The sequence below is a fragment of the Solanum stenotomum genome, chromosome 1 (assembly GCF_019186545.1).
Source record: "Solanum stenotomum isolate F172 chromosome 1, ASM1918654v1, whole genome shotgun sequence".
Classification (NCBI taxonomy): domain Eukaryota; kingdom Viridiplantae; phylum Streptophyta; class Magnoliopsida; order Solanales; family Solanaceae; genus Solanum; species Solanum stenotomum.
The window spans coordinates 5,374,354-5,399,934 of NC_064282.1; the positions used below are offsets into that span (position 1 = coordinate 5,374,354).

A 25,581-nucleotide genomic window follows, 5' to 3' on the forward strand; every position below is an offset into this window, starting at 1 on the left:
TGGGGACGTTTGGTATGAATATGAGATAAACAAAATTATCACATGAATGAAGATACCCCATGGAAATAGTTATTCCATCATATTATATAAGATAACTTATTTTATCATTATATCATTACATTTTATTTTGTACTTATAACCTGCACTTAATGTAAGTAAACTTATCCACAAGCTTGTCAAGTTTTAGTTGTATGTTGTAACTTGCCTAAAATGCTAATTTTATAAAATAAAGTAAAAAAATCAGTAAATAATTAAACTTGTGTAAGTATAGACTATAGTAGTAATTATCTTAATTAAGCAAAGTACAATATAACTCTTTTGAGTCTAGAATTATAGTTACTCATCAACTTTACATCACTCAGTTAAACAGGTGCACACGTAACACCAAATTGTAAAACAAGAAGAAGAGTAAAAATAAACCAAGAAGCAATTATTTAAACGATCGATCCATATTTCCCATAAACTCCAGTTAATTAATTTATTCATGATCAGTTGGAAGTTCCAACTTGGAATCAAAGTCCGGTTGTTCTTCTAGATCACCGTAAGGATGTTGACCGTTCCAGTTACTTGGTGGATCATAATTGCAAGTTATAAAGTACCACTCGTTATTGCACCTGACTCTAGCACAACCGAGACGTACTGAGTTACGCCACACTGAGTATAGTGTCCACATACTTTACCAGCTTGACAAGTATTTGAATTATAATTGTACCATTGCTTCTCATCTACCCACATCTTCACAGCACCAGCCGCGTTGAGCTGGGGGAAACCGGCAGCTAGGTTTTCGCCGTAAGGCCCACCAGAGTGTTGCATCCTACAGTCCCCAGCTCTTTGATTGGCATAATTTTGGGCAAAGGCTGCTAGCCTGTTGTCCCACATGTCATAGGACTGACACCAACTTGTCTACGAGCTTCATTGTGAGGGTTAAGATAATCTTGGGGAGAGTTTTTGAGCTTGTGATGAGTGAAATATTATAGCAAAGCTAAGGAAACAAATGATTAAGGCAAATATTGGAGTATCCCATTTTGTGTTTTGGTGAGAATCAAAGAATAGTTGGATGGGTTTAAATAGCTAGTCTGGATTATAAAAGCAAGCTATAAAATACCGGCTCCGGCTCCGGCTCCTCTCCAGTGGTTGATCTCTCCAGTTTCCACAGTGGGGCCTTAAATTATTTACACGTGTCTCTACTCTCTTGTATAATCTGATGGACAAGATTTATTTTGTTATAAATTTGAAGATATATCAAACAAGTGATTATTGTTCAAATATCAATAAAATTAACTCATTCTTATTTTAAAAATAAAATAAAATTAAGGGTGTATATTAACTGAAGAGAGATAAAGGTAATTAATTAGTTTTAAAAAAAGATTAAAAAAACTTGATTTTCTTGAGAAACGTTCAAAAGGGAATTGTGTGGCAATTAATTATGTCAGTATATAATTATAGTTTATAACACAGTTTACTCATCAACTATACACATTTTATTTATTCAATCAAACAAACGTACACGTACACGGTGCACTCAATAAACAACATTCTGTAAAAAAGATTAACAATAAAATTAATTAAAGTAAGAAGCAAATATTTAAACGATCCATATGGATATCAATTTAGATCCATATTTTCATTTAAACTCCAGTTAATGCATGCATAGCATAGTACTACTGGATTTATTGTCCTTAACTAATACATGAAGCTTAATTTATTCAGTTGGAAGTTCCAATTTGGAATCAAAGTCTGGTTGTTATTTATGATCACCGTAAGGACGTTGACCCTTCCAATTACCTGGTGGATCATAATTGCAAGTTATAAAATACCACCCATTGTTGCATCTAACCCTAGCACAACCAAGACGTACTGAATTACGCCATACTACTTGAGTATAGTGTTCACATCACTACAACAAATTCGATTTTCAGGGACAAATAATTTCGTCATTTATAAATCATATTTTGTCACTAAAATTCTTGTGAGACGAAAAATAATTTGTCACTCAGTCGTTACTAAATGTGTGTCTCTAAAAGAATACAAAGACGATTTAGTGTTTCGTCGCTAAAAGTATTATATTAACTACAAAAAGAAAAATCGTCCCCAAATACTTAAACATTTGTGAGAAATTCATTTGTCGTAAAAAGTATATATTTTGTAGATAATAGTATGTTTTGTCACTAAAAAGGTTATTACTACCGACAAAATTATATCGTCGCTAATGACTATATTTTATATACCAAAAATTATTTTGTTATTAAATGTATTAATTAGTGACAATTTTATTATTATAAAAAAGATTAATTTTCTTATTAATAGTATGTGTTGTCACTAAAAAGGTTATTACTATCGACATATTTATATCGTCGCTAATGACTATATTTTATATACCAAAAATTATTTTGTTATTAAATGTATTAATTAGGGACAATTTTATTATTATAAAAAAGATTAATTTTCTTATTATCCTCCCCCCATCCCCATCCCCATCCCCATCCCCACCCCCATCCCACCCATCTCAAATTTATATTAAACTCCTCCCTAGGAGCTTCCACATCATGCTTTCTTGGGGATGCGAACTCACAACCTTAAGGTTGGAAATGAGGAGTGCTTACCATCAGATCAACTCTCTCTTGTCTCTCATTTTTAATTTATTTTCTACTTCATTCACTTCTTTCAAATTTAACTTTTGTAGATATAATATACTATATGATTATTTATACACATACACAAGTGCATGAAATTTACCACCCACAATTCATTCAAATGTAGATTATATTTTAATTAAACTGTATATTTTTTAACATATCTTTAAATATATTCAGTACGATTCTGTTATTTTATTCAGTTATTTTTATAAATTTTAAAAATTATATAGTACAATCATAAATTTAAATAAAATTGAACTTTCGATTTTATTTAAAAAATTGAATAATCGGTTCAATTCGGTAAGTAAATCAATTGTTTTGTAAAAAAAAAACATTGATACCCATAACAATAGTACTTCATCATAACATATTTGAAATCCTAGGTTGTTCGTTTCTTTCATTTGTGCTTTCAATTTTTTAGTTTATTTCGATTTTCACACTGATGGAAAAGTAAATAGAAATTCATGAAATATTTCGCACCTTTGCAAAGTCTAAGTTTGTAAGTCGATGTTATCTCTGTATAGTTGATCTACATGCATTTGTGAAATTACTATTAAATAACTACATAATTTTAGACAGAAGCAAATAGATCGACTTAGTCTATGCAGTTTACCAATCACAAATCAATAGACACGCACAAAAATTAGCACCAAGACTTGAGAAATTATTTTTTCTATCGTCTTTATCGATGAAAGTGTATCAAATAAAAAACAAAAGTGTTAACCAGCAAATATTAGTGATCTAGTGGCAGAATCGTACCCCACTCACGATACTTATAACGTGGATTGTATTTTTGAAATGATGCATAATTGTGTAATTTAAGAAAATTCATGAATTGAACTTTTTCATTTTACAAAATGGACCGAATTCGTTGGTTTTAATGTTTTCCCTCGCCAATTAACGAAAGGACTCTGTCTATTTCTTATGAAGCACTTATATTATTATTTTTGTAAGTTGTCACTTGTAATTATGAACAATTGTAGCAAAAAAAATAGTATTTAGCTATGAATTTTTTTCGTAGCAAATAGTTGAATTATTCACTACAAATTTTAAGTCGTCGCTATTTAACACCTTACATATTTCGTGACAATTTTTTTGTTATCACTGAATCACAGATTGTTTAGAGACAATAAAATCTTTGTCACCAATTATTTATACTATTAGTGACGAAAATAAATATCATAATTAAAGTTAAATTCTTATAGCTAAAACTTATAATATTTAACTACGAATTCTAATTTGTCGATATTGTAACAACATATTTTTTTAGATGAAATTTTTTTGGTTAAAAAAATCAATAAATTTTAAGACAAAAAATAATTTGTCATGAATTAGATACATTATTAGTGACGAAATAATGTGTCACCAATAACTTTAAATTCGTGACTAACACTACTTAACAAATGGCGCCAATTAATTTTTTGGTGGGAAACTTTAGTAGACGAAACTTTGCTACGGTTTTTTTGTTTCGTCACTAGAAGTATGTGTCTCATATATTTAAGCATGAAAAGTAAATTTTGTCACTAAAAGCGAACAATTAGTGACGAATTTGATATCGTAGCTAATAATTTCGTAGCTATATATCATATTTGTTGTAGTGCATACTTTACCAGGTTGACAAGTGTTTGAATTATAATGGTACCATTGCTTCTCATCGACCCACATCTTCACGGCACCAACCGCGTTGAGCGCGGGGAAAGCCGCGGCGAGGTTTTCGCCGTAGGGCCCACTTGAATGTTGCATCCTGCAGTCCCCCATTCTTTGATTAGCATAATTTTGGGCATAGGCAGCTAGCCTGTTGTCCCATGTCATAGGGCCGACACCAACTTGTCTACGAGCTGCATTATGAGCGTTAAGATAATCTTGGGGAGAATTTTGAGCTTGGGATATAGAGGGAAATATAGCAAAGGTAATGAAACAAACAATTAATAAGGTAATATTGGAGTATCCCATTTTTGTGTTTTGGTGAGAATTAAGGAATAGTTTGGGTTGGTTTAAATAGGGAACAAGAGTTGAATAGTCTGCAATTTATGGTAGAAAATTTAATTAAAGAATTGAAAAGTTACTTGTTAGTAGACTCTATTGGGTTATTTGAAAAGCATGTGAGATTAATTACTCGGTGAAGCAATAAGTCATGAATGAATAGTAAGTAATTCTTCATCTTCAACTAGAGTCTTGAGTTAGAATTATATTGGGTCCAAAGTCAAAATTTACTAGGAAGGTAGTACTATAGATCCTTGAATAAAACTTTTAATTCGTATTTAATCAAACATCAATATAAATATTAAAAACTAAAATATGGGGAAATATAAGATTTAGGTTGTGAAAGTAAAAGAATGGCATGCCACATCATGCAACTATTTGTTCTTAAGTGATCAGAGGTACCAATAGTCATTTGGTTAATTCTTTCAACAACAGTATTAAATTAGTACACTTTTCTGTTTTATTAGTAAAAAAATAATTTTCACGAAAAGTCATACACGTTAGCTATTTTTTTATTTTAATTTATTTGTTTGATTTTAATTTGATGCAATGTTTAAAAAGTAAAAAAGACTATTTACTGAATTTTATAGTTCTATTAAAGATACATAAAATGTATCAAAATGTCATTTGATCTTCTGGTCTGAGAGCCAATTTGACATGGGTTTTGGATGCTTGATACAATTATGATAATTAAAAGAAAGAGCTTTTATTAGCTTTATTTGGTATTCAAGAACAATAAATAAAATAGATGACTGCCTTTTGTATAATGAAATTGCCTTATGGCCTACTTGATTTAAAAAAGGGTAAAGGGTCAAATATGCCCCTAAACTATTCGAAAAGGTCTAGATATACCCTCCGATTAAAGTTTGGCTCACTCATGCCCTCGCCGTCCAACTTTTGGTCTAAATATGCCTTTATGGACGTTAGTTGGCCTGCTGGACATATTCAGCTCATTTTCCATTTCTTTAAATGCCACATGTAATTGTCATGTCATTTTGATTTTACCGACATTTATATGAAAATGGAAAGGGATCAATTATCCCCCTAAAAAATTCGAACCCATAAACACCTAATCCGACCCATAAATCAACCCCCTTTTAAATAAACTACCTGACCAGTTTTCAACAATTTTGTTTAAATTTTTATTTTTTTCGGTAAATCCCGAAAATTAGAAATTGATTATTAAAAAATAGGAAAAATATGAAAAAAAAATATAAAATTAACGCCAAAAATTCACAAATAAATATTGTAACCTTAAATTCAACAATATCAAAAAAAATTTAAAATTTTTATTTTTTTTCGGTAAATCCCGAAAATGAGCAATTGATTAATAAAAAATATGAAAAAAAAAATTAACGNTCCATTTCTTTAAATGCCACATGTAATTGCCATGTCATTTTGATTTTACCGACATTTATATGAAAATGGAAAGGGATCAATTATGCCCCTAAAAAATTCGAACCCATAAACACCTAATCCGACCCATAAATCAACCCCCTTTTAAATAAACTACCTGACCAAGTTTCAACAATTTTGTTTAAATTTTTATTTTTTTCGGTAAATCCCGAAAATTAGTAATTGATTAATAAAAAATAGGAAAAATATGAAAAAAAATATAAAGTTAACGCCAAAAATTCACAAATAAATATTGTAACCTTAAATTCAACAATTTCAAAAAAAATTTAAAATTTTTATTTTTTTTCGGTAAATCCCGAAAATGAGCAATTGATTAATAAAAAATATGAAAAAAAAAATTAACGCCAAAAAATCACAAATAAATATAGTAACCTTAGATTCAAAAATTTCAACAATTTTTTTAATTTTTATTTTTTTAAATAAATTACTTATTTTCGGAATTTGCCGAAAAAAATAAAAATTAAAAAAAAATTGTTGAAATTTTTGAATTTAAGGTTACTATATTTGTTTGTGATTTTTTGGCGTTAATTTTATATTTTTTTCATATTTTTTATTAATCAATTAATTATTTTCGGGATTTACCCAAAAAAATTAAAATTTTAAAAAATTGTTCAAATTGTTGAATTAAAATGCAATATTTATTTGTGAATTTTTGGCGTTAATTTTATATTTTTTTCATATTTCCTATTTTTTATTAATCAATTACTAATTTTCGGGATTTATCAAAAAAAATTGTTGAAAACGGGTCGGGTAGTTTATTTAAAAGGGGGTTGATTTATGGATCGGATTAGGTGTTTATGGGTTCAAATTTTTTAGGGGCATAATTGATCCCTTTCCATTTTCATATAAATGTTATGTGGTAAAGTCAAAATGACATGGCAATTCCATGTGGCATTTAAAGAAATGGAAAATGAGCTGGATATGTCCAGCATGCCAACAAACGTCCATAAGGGCATATTTAGACCAAAAGTTGGACGGCAAGGGCATGAGTGAGCCAAACTTTAAACGGAGGGTATATCTAGACCTTTTCGAATAGTTTAGGGGCATATTTGACCCTTTACCCTTTAAAAAAATAAAATAAAAATAAAAGCCTAGCCAATTCACAAAACCAAAAAAAAAAAAATTAGAAAAAAGCTGCAAAGCGCAGATTTCATGCGCCTTGTAAGGCTCATGGCGGTTGAGCCTTACAAGGCTAAAAGTTGTTTGCGTCTTACAAGTCGCATGGGTATCCACGCCTTGCGGAGAAAACCCTGATTAAGACGGTGTTTAAATTTGTTGCCCCGTTGATTTGATAAATAATTTTGTTGCCCTTTTAGAATTTTCAAAAAAAATTGTTGCCCTTTTGGCTCCGGACTCTTGTACAGAGGCGGACCCACCCCTCTAGGTAGGGGTGCACGTGCACCAGTTAACTTTGGAAAAAAATCATATATATATATATCTTGATAAAACTGACAGAAATTAAAATATAATTAACAGTGAACCCATGAAAAGCATAGAAGAGTCATTGTGCTACTGGTACAAGCTAGAAGATCCACCTGCGAGACCTGGGTTTGAATCCAACCAGAATGTTTATTTCACTGTTTTTATTGTAAGTTTCTCTTATAACTCATATTTGAGCTAAGATAATACTGGTGCACCCATAGTCTTGAAATCTTAGATTCCCCTCTGAGTATAGTGGTGAGTATATCACTATATCCACCCGTTACGCATGCAGTCAACCCATTTTTCTTTCCATAGTAGTTACTGGAACAAATGTAAGTAAACTTACCCACAAAGTTCAGCTTGTCAAGCTTTAGTTGTAAGTTGTAACTTGCCTAAAATGCTAGTTTCGTAAAATAAAGTTTTAAAAAAAGAGAGTAAATAATTAAACTTCTGTAAATATAGACTATAATATTTTCTCCGTCCACTTTTAATTGTCATGATTTCTTTTTTTAGAGTCAAACTATAAGAACTTTGATTAACATTTTATGATATATTTTTTTCATCATATGGATATGCAAAAATTTGCAATTTATAGTATTTTTCAAATAGTTTTTGAATATCTAAATTTTTTGTTTAAAATATCGAATTAATATACTCTAATTTAACTTTGAAAATTAGTCAAATTGATTTTTAAAAAATGCAGCATGAAAATTAAAAACTAACGGAAGGAAGGAGTAGTAATTGTCTTATTTAAGCAAAGTTCAATATAACTCTTTGAGTCTAGAATAATAATTTATAGTTACTCATCAACTTTCCAAATTTTATTTATTCAGTTAAACAGGTGCACACGTACACCACACACGTAACACCAAATTGTAAAACAAGAAGAGCAGTAAAAATAAACCAACAAAGCAATTATTCAAACGATCGACCCATATTTTCACCTAAACTCCAGTTAATTAATTTATTCATGTTCATCAGTTGGAAGTTCCAATTTGGAATCAAAGTCTGGTTGCTCTTCAAGATCACCGAAAGGACGTTGACCGTTCCAGTTACCTGGTGGATCATAATTGCAAGTTATAAAATCCCACCCGTTGTTGCACCGGACCTTAGCACAACCAAGGCGTACTGAGTTACGCCAGACTACTTGAGTATAGTGGCCACATACTTTATCAGGTTGACAAGAATTCGAATTATAATCGTACCATTGCTTCTCGTCCACCCACATCTTCACTGCACCAGCCGCATTGAGCTGGGGGAAACCGGCAGCTAGGTTTTCACCGTAAGGGCCACCAGAGTGTTGCATCCTACAGTCCCCAATTCTTTGATTGGCATAATTTTGGGCAAAGGCTGCTAGCCTATTGTCCCATGTCATAGGACCGACACCAACTTGTCTACGAGCTGCATTGTGAGGGTTAAGATAATCTTGGGGAAAGTTTTGAGCTTTTGATGAGTGAAATAATAAAGCAAAGGTAAGGAAACAAATAATTAAGGATTCCATTTTGTGTTTTGGTGAGAATCAAAGAATAGTTGAATGGGTTTAAATAGGGAATAAGAGTTGAATAGTCTGCAATTTTGTGGAAGAAATTAGAGAATTGAAAGATTATATAAAACTTGTTAGCAGACTCTATCGAATTATTTGAAAAACAAATGAAATTAATTAGAGGTTGTGAAAAGTCTAAGAATAGCATGTCACATCATAAAACTATCATTTTTAAATGATAAGAGCCGCCTCGAGTCATTACCATAAATTTAACAAAAACAATAAACCTTTTTTTATCACTTACGCGACTATAAATTCTTTTATTAGGGATAATTGAAACTTTTCAAAGATAAGTTATTTCTTATTAAAAAAAGATGTTATTTTTTTTCAACGGTTTAAAAAGTAAAATACATCGCATTATCATGGTAAAAAAATATACTATTTCTCATTATCTTTGATGGATGTCCTCATTTTTTTTAATCGAAAGTAGATGGAACACAATATTATTTCACTTGCACGTCGATATTACTTTTACTCATATATCAGGAGTTACTTCACGTATTGCTTAATGTACATAAAATGGATAAAGAATAATGTACTGGCCAAAATATTTGTACTATATACTAAAGAAAATAAATAAAAAGGAGAACAAAGAGATAAATAATAAAAATATTATCAAATGGTATCTCTAATAAAGGATAATATTATAACTAATAGTTATAATGGCAAGGAGATCTATGAATGGAACATAGATGGTTATACTGATAGACAGATTTATACAAATGTCCATAGAATGTTGATGTATAGTACTATCTGTAAAACTGTTGAATCAACATATCAAGAAAAATCGTCTAAATAAAAGACAACAATTAGGAGAATTTTGCGAACAATTCGCATTTGATATTCCTAAGTAGAAATCAAGAGAATAAAGGATAATATGAAAAAAAGAATAAAAATAATAAATGAGAAAAGAATAAAAGAGTAAATAAAAATAATAAATAAGAAAAGAACAAAAGTAATTTATTTTATTTCCTTAAAAAAGGTAAAAATATAGAAAGAAAAAAATAATAAAAAGACGATAAACTAACCCAAAAAAGGGAAGAAAGAAATAAAAAAATATTACCCAACAGTGTCTCTAATAAAGGATAATATGGAAAAAAGAATAAAAATAATAAATGAGAAAAAAATAAAAGAGAAAATAAAATAATTAATGAGAAATAACAAAAGTAATTAATGATAAGACAAAAACAATAAATGAGAAAAAAAATACAAAAATAAATAATAATAAGACAAAAGTTTTGAGTTGGGAAAGATTGGGCCTAAATTTTAAAAGGTCAGGGTAAAATTACGCCTAAATTTAAAGGAAACCGCAGACATTTGGCCTTAACCAAAGAGGGAGTATATTCGGCCTAAACTAAAGTAGCGGTATGGACTGTAATTTATTTTTGAGTAAATTTTAGGTTTAACCAACATAAAAAAATTATATTTGTATGTTATAGTTATAGTTTGTATAATTGCGCTCCATAGCAAACTTTATATTTGTTATTACTATTAATCTGTATATTTCAGTATACATATACATAAAAAATATGTATTTGAGTCTATTTGAATATTTATGTATACAAATAGGTCCTGCATTTGTATATTTAGGTATACAAATGGGTCCTGCAATTGTATATTTTGGTCTATTTGTATATTTCGATATACAAATGGGTCATGCATTTGTATGTTTTGGTATACAAATGGGTCTTGCATTTGTATATTTCGGTCTATTTGTATATTTTGGTATACAAATGGGTCCTACATTTGTATATATTTCAGTATACAAATGGGTCCTCTATTTGTATATTTCGGTATACAAATGGAATGACAAAAAACATGGAATGTTTACTGTGAATTACAAATAAAAGAAACTATGGCTATAGCATTTAATTTTAATTAATAGTTTGTTATTTTATACAATTTTCCCTTTATTTTTTATTAATGGGTATTTGCTGAATTAGTTTGAATTGAACTATGAAGTTGTAATTATTTTGTGGCACATTTATATAGTTTCCCCTAATATATATTATCATAAAATTGACTCAAACCCATAATTTAGAAGAAGGAAAGAAGAAAAAGGGTAAAGAGTTAGAGCTTGTGTTGGATTGGCTTTAAAAAATAGCTTTTAAGTTACAAATAAAAAGTCAAACTTAAATGACTTTTAAGTCAAAAAAATAAAAAGTAGTTGGAAGCCTACTTTTGGGTCATTTATAACTAAGTTTGAGTTATTTTTAATCTTGTCAAATATTTTCTAACTTATTTTAAGTCATTTTTGACTTGTTTAAAGTTATTTTTATATTTGTCAAACACTTCCAAAAGTCAAAAGCTGACCTAAAAGTGGATTTCACCAACTTTTAAGTCAATCCAAACACCCATAAAAGTAGGTATTTCACATGTTAAAAATATTTGTCTTAAAATCTTTCTTAATTCTATCAATTTAAGTTATCGTGATTAGTAAAAATAATTTATCCAAAATAATTGTTATTTTAGAAATTTAAGATATAATTAACTGTTGGTTTTACTTTTACCCTTATCTAATAGTAATAAAGTAGGGAGAAAGATTAATGTGGTAAAAAAGAGAGTGGTATCAACTAAATGATCAAATCTAATTAATGTTTCTCAAGGGCGAGCAAAAGAAATGGAGTATATGACAAGTAAAATGAATCATAGAGAGTACTTGTCATTTTATAAAATTAATATAAAATTACTTGATTTTATCCCATTTTACCCCTTATACTAAGTGTTCTTGAAAGTAACCAATATTAATACATACATTACAATAAAAACACCTTTTATAAGCGATAATAGATATACGCGATAATAGATATACACAATAAAAAAGAGGGCTAAAGCCTTTATCAGCATTAATTAATTGTCATTGGATTCAATGTCGCTAAATGCTTTAAGAAAATTTACAAAGAGCGCTAATTGATGCTAAAAATATATTTTTAGTTGTAATTAATCTATTATCACTAATTAATTATTGCTAAAAATCATTTTTAATATAGTAATATCTTAAAAATTATAAATTTGAAGACATATCAAACAAGTGATTATTGTTCAAATATCAATAAAATTAGCTTAATCTTATTTTTAAAAATTGGGTGTCTACTCATTGAGGAGAGAGAGGTAATTAATAGTAATTAGTAAAACAAAAGATTGAATAAAATACTTCTTATTCGTTGATTTTTCGAGAAAAGTTCAAAAGGGAATTACATGTGACAACTAATTAATTTTATTTGAAAAGTTCAAAATCACTTTTTGTCGGTCTATAATTATTCTATCCGTTTCTTTTTACATTTCGTCCTTAGTAAAAATAGACGTTCCTTAATATTTGTCATTTCACAAAACTAATACATAATATTGACACTATTCTTCCTATTTACCCTTTGAAAGTCGTTAGCCTTGAAAGAATAAATTTGACCAATATAAAAAAACTAAATAAATAATTTATGTTCATTAATCAAAGTAGTCAATCAAAGTAAATTAATTTATGTTCATTTGTTGAAAAATCTTCAAGAGAACACTAAATAAAGAAATAATGATAAACTTATCTACTAAATCAAAGTAAATTAATTCATGCATAGTATCGTACTACTGGACTTATTTTCCTTAATTAATTAACACATAAAGCTTAATTTATTCAGTTGGAAGTTCCAACTTGGAATCAAATTAGTTTCCTGGTTGCTCTTCAAGATCACCGTATGGACGTTGGCCTCTCCAATTACCTGGTGGATCATAATTGCAAGCTATAAAATATCACCCGTTATTGCACCTGACCCGAGCACAACCAAGACGTACTGAATTATGCCATACTACTTGAGTATAGTGTCTACATACTTTTCCCGGTACACAAATATTCAAAATATAATTGTACCATAGCTTCTCATCGACCCACGTCTTCACGGCACCACCCACGTTGAGCTGGGAAAGCGGAGGCTAGGTTTTCGCCGTAGGGGCCACCTGACTGCTGCAGCCTGCAGTCCCCAATTTTTTGATTGGCATAATTTTGAGCAAAGGTAGCTAATCTGTTGTCCCATGTCATAGGGCCGACACCAACTTGTCTACGAGCTGCATTGTGAACATTAAGATAATCTTGGGGAGAATTTTGAGCTTGGGATATAGAGGGAAATATAACAAAGGTAATGAAACAAACAATTAATAAGGCAATATTGGAGTATCCCATTTTTGTGCTTTGGTGAGAATTAAGGAATAGTTTGGATTGGTTTAAATAGGGAACAAGAGTTGAATAATCTACAATTTATGGAAGAAAATTAATTAAAGAATTCAAAGGTTACTTGTTAGTAGACTCTATTGGATTATTTAATAATCATGTGATGAGATTAGGGTGAAACAATAAATTAGTAAACTTTTTCCTTTTATTTGTAAAATAATTTTCACAAAAGTCATATACATTAGCTATTTCTTTGGTTTTAATTTGTTCTGATTTTGATTTTGTATGGAGTTTAAAAAAGTAAAGAATTTTTTTAATTTTGTATTTCTAAACTAAAGATACCTAGAATCTAGAATGTATCAAACTGACATTTGGAGCCTGTTTGGCATTGCTACTAAAAACTGCTTATTTTTAAAAGCGTTTTTTTAGAAATAGCTTTTCAGAAAAGTGTTTTTCAAAAAATGCAATGTGTGTTTGGCAAATTCATTTGAAAAGTGTTTTTGATAAGCAATTTGTGTTTGACTAATTTTCTTTAAAAAGTGGCTTTGATAGTCAAATTACGAAAAAAGGGCAAGTATCGATGTGATGTTAATATTAAGATTATTTTATAGAGAGAAACTATTTAAACATCTAATACAAAACTTTAATTACATTTTTAATTTAATTATTTGAAATGTAAATATTCAAATTTTCTATTAATATTGCACATAGATAAATATTGTTGATTTTTTTTTAAAAGAAGAATCTTTTTGTTATTTTTTACCTTTTTTTTGGATTCAATCTTAACTATTATCCTCTTCTTTTTTTTGTTATAATACTCTAAAGTTTTAAAAATTCAATCTAAAATAAAATAATATGTCAATTAAGAAAAGAAAATTTGTTATTTGTTACTTTTTTGGGACGGTCTAAATCTATAATTGTTATTTTTTCTCATTTTTAATCCAACAAAAATATCGTTGTTACTTTTATTTCTAATATGTACATAAAGTAATATATACAATATAATATAATAAATAATAATATAAAACATAAATAAATAAAAAATTATTATATAAAAATAAAAAAAAATAAATTCTTGAATAAAAATCAACCAAACTTATGAGATATGTTGATTAACTAATAAGAGATATATTGATAAATATGTATATATGTAAGGAATATTTTAGTATTAAGTTTTGTTTTATACATTTTTATACGAAATAAAAATTCACTCAAACACCACCGCATTTCTACCGGTACACCAGTATCCAACAATTTCATTTTCTCCCAATCTTCACAATCATAAATTAAAAAAGTAACAACTCCACTACNCCCCCCCCCCCCCCCCCCCCCCATCTACCTTATTGGTTGTTAAATAACTTCTAGCTAATTGGATCTTCTTGGAATTCATTGCTAATTGTAGCTAAAAAGATCATCTTGAAATTTTTATTTGTTTATCTATAAAATTTATCGGCCGCTAATTCATTATAGCGAAAAGAAATACATATACGATAGAACAAAGAGAGAATATAATATAATATAAAATATAGCATCACCGTGGAGTTTTTCTCATTCATATGGTATTAACTTGTTTATGTCACTCATATAACGTATTTTTCTTACTTTCATTAATTAAGAAAGTCATTTTCTTCTATTTTTAAGTATGTTTTTTGAAAAATATTTTCGACATATACCAAACACACCCTGTGAAAGTCAAAGAAGAACACGCCACATCATGCAACTATTTGTTTAAATGATAAGAGCCGCGCCTCAAGCCATTATTCACGTGATTTGAACATTCATTTTTTTTTTCACTAATAAACTACTAATTCTCTCCATCTCAAATTCTATCATACCATTTGACTTATCAATAAAAAAAAAAATTAAAAAAACTGATCATTTGAGTGATTATAATTTTTTTCTTAAAAGGTAAATAAAAAAAACTTAAAAATAAACTATTTTTTATTACAGGAATATGACAAATTTTTACAATAAACTTAAAAGATAAGCGTCATATAATTTAAATTAAAAGATAAGTACTTGTTCATTATTCACTTTGCACACTTCTTAAGAAACTATAAATAGAAAGGTAATTTTACTATTTCACCCTTTAAATATAATAAATATAATATCTTGAAAAATTTAATACAAAAATTACTATAATTAACGATAAGGGTAAATTAAGAATTAAGTGTAAAATTATCCATTTATTTCATAAAGTAAAAATATATTATTGAACATTCCAAAATAGTATAGTAGATAATTATTATTAAATGGACAGAGTACTATTTTCATATTATCGTCTATGCATGTCATCAATTTCTTCTCGTTTTTGATAATAATATTAATAATAATACGTGGTGAATCACTAAGATTAAGGATCACGAGGAGCAGAGTTGAGAGTACTACATTGACCCTTCAAACATTTTTTTATAAACACATGAGAAGCACGACAATATTATTAATAATAAATACATAGAAGCAATACATTTTTCGAATTATCAAATAAATAATTGGGAAAATTATACATAATGGCAAACTATTAATTCAAATTAAATGGTATAACCACACTTCGATTTAATTGTGCCCTGTGGCAAACTGTTTGACAGTCGCCTCTCTCCCTCAAACTCTCGCTTGCCACTCTCCCTCTCTCGCTCACTCCCTCTCTCGCTCACTCTCTCTGTCGCTCGCCTCTCTCGCTTTATACAAACAGAAATGTATAAATTGTGTTTCTGTTTGTATAAAGGGAGAGAAAATTGTATATACACATGCAAATACATATATCTTCGTCCTATACACTTATAATTATACAATACAAATATTCCTCTGTCCAGTTCTCTTTTGCCTTTCTCTCTTTCTCGCTTTATACAAACATAGATTATACAAAATACAATGTATAATTTATGTTTGTATAAGGCGAGAGAGAGAACGATATTTGATATACAAACATTTTATTTCGATTTAATTGTATACAAATTCAAATTTTATACATATATACAAACACATAAAATTAAATTGAGAGACTCTCAACGATTTATACAAACGAGAGGCTGACAACAATTTATACAAATTGCTTGCCAGTGAAATTATACAAATCTGAAGAGGAGCCAGCGAATTATACAATTGTTTCTTTTGTATATATGTATAGCGAAATAGCCTAGTCATAGCATGTTTGCTATGGAGCGCAATTATGCAAATTTTGTTATAGCATACAAATATGAATTTTGTGTTTGCTATATGTGAAAGTTGCTCTAAATAATTGGGTGCTTCTTGAAGCATCATCAATTTTTTATTTGTAAGAAAGAAAAATAGGCTGCCCATCGTTCACCATTGTAACCTCACAACAATCTTATACGTATAAATACTAATGTATAACCGTCTATAAACACTTTTTATACATTATTATTAGTGTATGTACGTCACCTCATACGTAATGTTATTCACATGTATGTTTATTGACCGTTCATTCATTAGCTCACTCTATTTCAACCCATTAGAAAATTAGGCTGATATTTAATCTGAATTGGTTCATAAGCAATCTAGTCAAAATATATATTTTTTAAAAAAACTTTTTTTGAATTTGATATGTTATATAGAGCCATAATAAAGAAAAAATAATTTTATTAGGTTCTAAAATAGTTTAAAAGAATAATAAAATAATTAGGCATGGTAAAAATTAGTTATGTTGGGTTTTGACCCATTATATAACTCATTACCAAATTCGTTTTGACGCAAGTAAATTTGGATTGGATTGGATCTTGACCCAACTGTTGTCTTAACCCATTAAGACTAGTCCAAATTTGACTCAACCCGTCTGTCACCCTTACTCACCTCTCCCCTTTTCTTGCTCGTCTCTCTCCCAATGTATTTGTATTTTAAAGTGTATTTGATAGAAAAATGCATATATCTAGGTGTATTCGACTTTAAATTTAGTTGAAATGATCAATTAATGAAGTAATATTAAATTATGGCAAAATTACTAAACTACACTACATATGTTTACATATTCTCGTTTAATCCCTACTCTTTCATAAAAATTCAAAAATCCCTATTTTCCTCCAAACCCTCTATTCCGGATACTTTATTTTGAAAGAACCCAAAACCCACCTTTCTCATCCCCAAAATCTTGCCTCTAATCTTGCCCCACTACCAAATCAGTTACCGAATTCAAAGCAATTTGATTTCCAAACGATTCTATCTCTATTCAACTGTCCAAAGTTCAAAATAGGTATTATCATCTTTTTCATTTTTCTTTCAAAATCAATTTCTGTGTTTCAATCGATTTTGGATCAGTTGTCAAAATGGATAATCCGTCTTTTAATATTGGAATTTCTCAAATAATAACACATAACAATGATCAAATTCTTGATTCAGAAGACCCCAACTGGGCATAACAGAGGTCTAAAAGTTTACATGCACCGACATTAATGGCAAATCAACTTCTATGAAGAGAAAATCGAAAAAGGAAGTGGGGGAATCATCTAAAGCAAAAGATGCAAAAACTCAAAAGAAAAGGGGTAGAAAGGTTTCCCCTCCCATTTCTCGACCAACACTACCCATGGTATGCATTTCTTTTGCTTTTAATTTAGTCCTGTCAGTATTGTATCCACCCAATTTTACTTACACATTTCATTCAATTTATAATGTATCTTCTTTCTGTTTGCAGTGAATGCGGAACGTATGTAGCTGCTTTTGCTGAATTTTTGAGTGACGAAATGAAGGTCCCATCGATTCCTTTTCTTAGTGCCTATCTTCGCTCAAGATATGCAACACTGTTATGGAAATATGGTACCGACAAAGCCAAGGCGGAATACGTTAGCGAGAATGATAATCCTACAAGGCTAAATGTGTCTTCATTCCATTGACAGATGATGAACTGATAAATGTAGAATATTAGTTTATTTACTGACTTACGGTCAAGATATAAGTTTTATTGTTTTGACGATACATTAAGTGTTTTGGAGTATTCCTCCCCAGGTTAGGTCAACATTATATTTCTAAGTAATTCATATTTCTAAATTTGAAGAGTTTTTAGGTCCATAATTTTTATGTCGCTTTTAAATTCGTTTTCAATACATTTTAATACCTTATTAATTTTTGTATATTATAAGTATTATACATATTACTACAACTTCTACTACAATGAATCTGATACAAAATTTCCCCAAAATTATCAAATATATGATGCAAAATTGTTTTCACAAATAACAAAATTATATTCTTCACACAACATGGTACAAATTATATCTTATAAGATTGTTACAAATCACAACAGATAATACTAAATCATTATCATTTACATAATATTATGTATATTATACTTAGGTGCTTTAAACATCTCAAATTACGATTTTATTATTTCATGCCAAAGTTATAAAGATATTAAGTATCAAATACACAAAATTGATACTAAAATTACTCTAACTTTTTTTAAGTTGATATTAAATTTCCAGAAAATTATTATGTACATGAAACACAATTGCATCCACAAATATCAAAATTGTATGTATATGATATATAATATTGATAAAAAATACTACATCCGATACTTTATTATTAGTAGATACAAACTTTAGAAAAAGATATTATGTATATGATATATCATTGCTTCAAATGATACCTTTTTTACATGTTGCCTCTTTTAACTTTGGCACACATCGTTACAAAGATATTAAGTATCAAATACACAAAATTGATACTAAAATTACTCTAACTTTTTTTAAGTTGATATTAAATTTCCAGAAAATTATTATGTACATGAAACACAATTGCGTCCACAGATATCAAAATTATATGTATATGATATATAATAATGATAAAAAATACAACTTCCGATACTCTATTATTAGTAGATACAAAATTTAGAAGAAGATATTATGTATATGATATATCATTGCTTCAAATGATACCTTTTTTACATGTTGTCTCTTTTAACTTTGGCACACATCGTTACAAAGATATTAAGTATCAAATACACAAAATTGATACTAAAATTACTCTAACTTTTTTTAAGCTGATATTAAATTTCCAAAAAATTATTATATACATGAAACACAATTGCGTCCACAAATATCAAAATTATATGTATATGATATATAATATTGATAAAAAATACAACTTCCGATACTCTATTATTAGTAGATACAAAATTTAGAAGAAGATATTATGTATATGATATATAATTGCTTCAAATAATACCTTTTTTACATGTTGTCTCTTTTAACTTTGGCACACATCACATCTATTGATACTATTATTCTATCTCATACAAAATTTACAAACAATTAAGTATCAGACACACAACAATGTATACCAAACTAACTTTATCAGAAATTAACAATAAAAAAATGTAGCCAGAATTCAAAACATAACATTTTTCATTTATTGCATCATGAAATAGGAATCACAAATTTTCGATTCAACAATCTTAGAGCCTTTGCGTCCCTTTTTCCACCTTAAACACACACAATTGCACCTGTTGTTGCATCAAAATTTTGTATCTCTTCATCACTTTTATCCGATGTATTAATGCATAGTGGATACATACCGAATCCTACCTCATGTTTCTTCATTACTATGTACAATTTCACCCCATATCATTCTGAATACACAATGGAGATGAATTACCTTCTACGATGTATCTGATCTCCATGTTTTTTTTTTATTCATCAACATTCAATTTTGCTGCAATTGCTGAATTAAGATTAACGAACGAAATATTTTCCTCAATCACTGTGCCATCATTTCTGTATTGCTCGTATCTAACATCACTTTTCCATATTCCTGAATGCCTTAACAAGATCGAAATATTCATTACAAATCTTCACCAAAAAATGCGCTGCAAATTTTTTTGAATCAGCCTTCCAGAGCTTTTCACAAAACAGGAAGAGAGAATTTCAAAATTTGAAATTTGAAATTTTAGTTCAGTAATCGTTTTATGAATGACTGATTTGTAGATGAAAGAAACGTATGCGTGAATTGTGGCACTCAATTTTTATTTCTGTTTTAAATCCCTTATTTAACGCACTAAACTGATAAAATCCCCTTTTTAACGCATTGAACTGATAATTACAACTTTTAAATTAAAGTATCCGTCTGCATATTAAAGTATCCGCAAGACAATAAAATAAAGGGAGTTTTGTAATTTATGAAAGAGTAGAGATAGGAAGTAATTTGTTTATTATACTATGTGCTTTGTATAATTTTTACTTAAATTATTTCATATTATAGAGAGAATTAGTAATAACATAATAGGGGCCGAACAGAATTAGTACAGAATTTGGGCCGAAAGCAATAAGCTGCAGCATCCAATAAAGCCCACAAAAAGCTGTAAATCAATATAAACTGTGATACACACATCCAATAAAGGCCACAAAAAGCTGTAAAACAATATACAGTGTGATACACACAGATCAACAAAAAAAAACACGCATATATAAATGTAGTCTGTAGACTACATATTTCCCCAGTCACGTAAGATAACATCACATAACATATAGCACTGATTTTTATTTTCCATAATTAACAATTAAATCTTAATTCATTCATTATCGACTTGATCGTGTAATTGAACTCATGATAATTACACATCAGTTGGAAGTTCCAATTTGGAATCAAAGGCATATTGTTGTTCTTCAAAATCACCGTGCGGACGTTGTTCTATATCATTACCTGGTGGATCATAATTGCACACTATAAAAATCCACCCGATGAGGCATCAAACCCTTGCACAATCAAGACATACCGACTTACGCCATACCACCTGAGTATAGTATCCACATACTTTTCCCGGTGCACAAGTATTCGAATTATAATAGAAACCTACCAACTAATAAATTATTACGCTCTCGGTCTCAATTTTTACCATATATTTGACTTATCATTAAAAAAAAAAATACACTATACGTAAATGAAATTTTTTAAAGATAAATTATTTCTCATTAGAAAAGTATGATTAGAATGAACTAAAAAAGATAAGTTCCATATAATTTATTATTAAATTAAAAAACAATACTACTATTTTCACATTGACCCTTTAAACATATTTTTATAAACACATGAGAAGCAAGATAACATTTTTTTCATTAATAAATACATGAGAAGCACGATAATGTTATTTTTATATATTTATAAATACATAGAAGAACGATAATATTAAAGCAATACGTTTTTCAAGTATTAAATAATTGTGTTCTTCTCGAAGCGTCACCAATTTTTAATTTCATCAAAAGAAAATATAAGAAAGAAAAATAGGCTGCCCATCGATTACCTTTGTAACCTCACAACAATCTTATACGTATAAATACTAATGTATAAACGTCTATAAATACTTTTTATACATTATTATCAGTGTATGTACACCACCTTATACGTAGTATTATTTACATGTATGTATATAGTGTTATTTACACGTATCTGGGGTACACACTCTCTCGCTCTCCTTTCTCATCTCTCACACACCTCTCTATAGGTAACAAAATCAAACCCAACCTGCCCAACCCCTTTGAATTTGTCGGGTTATTGACCGCTCATTCATTAGCTCAATCTATTTCAATCCATTAAAAATTAGGTTGATATGTAATCTGAATTGGTTCATAAGCAATCAAGTCAAAATATTTATTTTTTTAAAGAAAAAACTTTTTTTCAATTTGATAAATATATATATATATATAGCCATAATAAAGAAAAAATAATTTTATTAGGTTCTAAAATAATTTCAAAGAAGGATTAATTACCAAACTACACATTATTTTTTATCCCATTTTCTATTATTCTAACCATTTCAAAAAATTACAAAAATCTCTCTTTTCCATAATTTCTCTCACTTTTTAATATACATCACTCTAAACTATCATCCAAAAAAAAAAAAATCCTTCTTTCACGCCTAAATTCACGTATCATCAATTATCTCCATCAGTCTATTTTTGAGTTTCAGATCTTTTCTCTTTCTGATTCATCAATTGCAAGTTATTGAAGAGGTAGTTATTCTTTATCTAATTTTTTTTCTTTCTACTTCATCAGGTATCAAACTTTTATTTTTTTTAGCCTTTTCATCTACAAATTTAATCGAAGAAGGATGCATCTTCAATTTCAAAATTGATTGGGTAAAAGAACACCCAATAAAAGGAAAAGGTCGAGTTGTTGGTGGCTCCGGTAAGGGCTTTGGGTCGAGATCCATGGGTGACGTCATTGTTGAAAGTGAAAAAAAAGCTACGGAAGTTGATGTAGAGCAAAAGAGAAAGTGTAGAAGGACTTCTTCATCATTTTTTTTTTTGCTTTCAGCAAATTAGATTGTAGATTTTTTTTTCGATTTTTTGTTGGTCATCTTTTTCTCATACATATGAGTTTAGATCTTTTAATATATCTAATTGATTTTTATTTTTAAATTAATGTATAATTCGATCATTTCACCTTTATGATACATTACAATTTTTCATGTACAATATATCGTTTTCAAATATTAGTTTTGATACATAACCTTAATTTATTGAAACACAAATTAATATGTATCATGTTCATAGCTATGTATTGGATACACAAATATTACAAATTTCTTTATCTTTTACTACCGACACATACACCCAGCCTTATTCAACTAGTAGAAGGCTATGTATCGGTAGACACTATAAAATACTATTGTTGATACATAAACACTAATGTTTATAACAAAATTGTATCATATTCATAGTTGTGTAGAGACCTAACCCATCGGTAGCCCCTAAAGTTGGCACGATGTTTTCACTTAGACATCTTAATTAGGCGATGTTCAGTTTAGATACCTCATGTAGGGTCCCGCTATGTCATTTTGACACTTTTTTAATATCACTAAAAATATATAATATGTGTGTGCTACACTCGCAAACGACGTGTAAAGTGACAAATTAAACGATTTGTATCAAAAGTAATTATTAAATAATTAATTTTGAGTAAATATTAAAATTGACCAATGAATTAATGACACATAATATTTTTCCCCAAATAATTACAAAATAAATAAAAAACCAAATAACCCCCCCCCCCCGGACGATCGTCTTCTCCAAAGCCCCCCCAAAACCCAACCTCTAAATAACCCCCACCCCCAAACCCCACACCTTTCTTCTCGAAATACCCTAGTGTGCACCATTTGAAATTTTCATTACCAAAAATAAAAACCTCCCCATCCCTTTTGCAGAAACTACCCCCACCTACATCCGCACAGTGCCATTGCTATTTCAAAAAAAAAAAATTGCTTAGCTAAAAGAAATTATTATTAAATTCTTTAATTTTAAAAACATTTTCCGTCATTTTAGTTGTAACCTTCATCTATAATGGATGAAATTTAACTTGGCAAAATGGTGGCAGAAAATGGGGAAGAAGAAGAAGAAAATACTTCAAAATTAACTAAAAAGTCATTTCACGCACTAGTCAGTGAGTGTATTACATTATGCCATGTAAGTGAAAAATGTCAAAATAACTTAGTGAGAGGTTACAGGAGGTGTCTAAAATGAACATCGTCGAGCTAAGGCGTCTATGTGAAACATTGTGCCAACTTTATGGGGCCATCACTGGGTTAGGCCTTATGTATATGTTTGTTATGTGTATAACATAGTTATGTATTAGATGTTGTGATGTATATATTCATAATTTTTTTTTGTATATGATACATAACTATATACAATTATCGACTTTTTTAAAATTTGTTACGATTTGGGAGAGAATTTGAGAGAAGAAAATTTGAAATTTGAATTGTTTGGAGTTGTTATTTGGGAGAGATTGGCGTCAATTTGATTTGCATGATTTGGGGAACTGACATTTAATTTTATGTTTAATTTCCTTTTTAATCTCAACAAACTAGTTGTATAATGTATCACAATTAATGTATCCCGATGACGGATATTTGAAGGAATTTTTGTAAATAGAAAAGAGTAAGGATAGAATGTAATTTAGGTCTTACACTATGAGATTTATGTAAGTCATATTTAAAAGAATACTAAAATAATTAGGCTTGGTAAAAATTGGGTTATGTTGGGTCTTGACCCATTATATAACTCATTACCAAATCAGTTTTGACCCAAGTAAATTTGGGTTGGATTGGATCTTGACATAATTGTTGTCTTAATTTGACCCGTCTAAATTTGACTCAATCCATCTGATTGTCACCCCTACTCACCTCTCTCCCTATGTATTTATATTTTAAAGTGTATTTTGATAGTAAAAATATATGTATCTAGGTGTATTCGACTTCAAATTTAGTATGAAATGATCAATTAAATGAAGTAATATTTAATTATTTCATAAGAATTAGTAATAACAGAACGTGGGCCGAACAGAATTAGTACAGAATTTAGGCCGAAAGCAATAAGCTGCAACATACACACATCCAATAAAGCCCACAAAAAGCTGTAAAACAATATACACTGTGATACACATATACCAACAAAAAAGCACGCATATATATAAGTTTAGACTACATTTTTCCCCAGTCACTACTTAAGATAACATCACATAAGCATAGCCTGGATTTTATTTTCCTTAAACATTTGATCGTTTTATTCATTCATGTGTTTGATCATGTAAACTTATAATTAGATATCAGTTGGAAGTTCCAACTTGGAATCGAAAGCCGGTTGATTTTCAAGATCACCGTATGGACGTTGTCCTCTCCAGTTACCTGGTGGATCATAATTACAAGTTATAAAATACCACCCGTTGTTGCACCTGACCCTAGCACAACCAAGACGTACCGAGTTACGCCACACCACCTGAGTATAGTGTCCACATACTTTACCCGCTTGACAAGTATTTGAATTATAATTGTACCATTGCTTCTCATCGACCCACATCTTCACAGCACCAGCCGCGTTGAGCTGGGGGAAAGCGGCAGCTAGGTTTTCACCGTAAGGGCCACCAGAGTGTTGCATCCTGCAGTCCCCAATTCTTTGATTGGCATAATTTTGGGCAAAGGCTGCTAGCCTATTGTCCCATGTCATAGGGCCGACACCAACTTGTCTACGAGCTGCATTGTGAGGGTTAAGATAATCTTGAGGAGAGTTTTGAGCTTGTGATGAGTGAAATATAGCAAAGATAAGGAAACAAATGATTAAGGCAATATTGGAGTATCCCATTTTGTGTTTTGGTGAGAATTAAGGAATAGTTTGGATTGGTTTAAATAGGGAATAAGAGTTGAATAGTCTACAATTTTGTGGAAGATATTAAAGAATTGAAAGGTGCTAACTTGTCAGCAGACTCTATCGGATTATTTGAAAAACATTACTTGTAAGATTAGGTTGTGAAAGTCAGAGAATGACATGTCACATCATACAACTATTCGCTTATATAAATGATAAGAGCCGCCACTCGTTATTCTCGATGAAAACCATTAGGTTCGTTCGGTAGCTGATTAGAATTGCACCCTAAGTATTAGCTAGCTAGCAATGCAAATGTTAATTATGAGTGAATTTATATAT

The 25,581-nt window shown here is 29.4% G+C and overlaps 1 protein-coding gene, 1 long non-coding RNA gene and 1 pseudogene across 3 annotated transcripts; 1 reads left to right on the top strand and 2 right to left on the bottom strand.

The window, feature by feature from the left end:
* Positions 1–654: 654 nt before the first annotated feature.
* Positions 655–25,252, top strand: LOC125865093 (uncharacterized). The gene is made up of 3 exons (XR_007446311.1): positions 655–780; positions 8,731–8,929; positions 25,199–25,252. It is a non-coding gene; the product is annotated as an uncharacterized LOC125865093 (long non-coding RNA).
* Positions 1,703–4,589, bottom strand: LOC125865072 (basic form of pathogenesis-related protein 1-like; annotated as a pseudogene).
* LOC125865050 (basic form of pathogenesis-related protein 1-like) lies at positions 8,269–25,239 on the bottom strand. 2 transcript variants are annotated; one of them, XM_049545216.1, is made up of 2 exons: positions 24,786–25,239; positions 8,269–8,513 (listed from the first exon to the last, which is right to left on the bottom strand). In XM_049545216.1, the coding sequence occupies exons 1-2, from the start codon at positions 25,237–25,239 to the stop codon at positions 8,422–8,424; spliced, it is 546 nt and encodes a 181-aa protein (XP_049401173.1). In that variant the 3' UTR covers positions 8,269–8,421. The 2 variants fall into 2 exon arrangements, with proteins under 2 accessions (XP_049401173.1, XP_049401181.1); XM_049545224.1 differs by lacking the exon at positions 8,269–8,513 and adding an exon at positions 12,564–12,710.
* Positions 25,253–25,581: the final 329 nt, after the last annotated feature.

Excerpts from the sequence above, each read along its gene's own strand:
- LOC125865050 (XM_049545216.1), bottom strand. The coding sequence starts at position 25,239 with ATGGGATACTCCAATATTGCCTTAATCATTTGTTTCCTTATCTTTGCT. Across the intron at positions 8,514-24,785 it reads TTGTAATTATGATCCACCAG|GTAACTGGAACGGTCAACGT; the intron begins GTAACTGGAGAG and ends ATGATCCACCAG.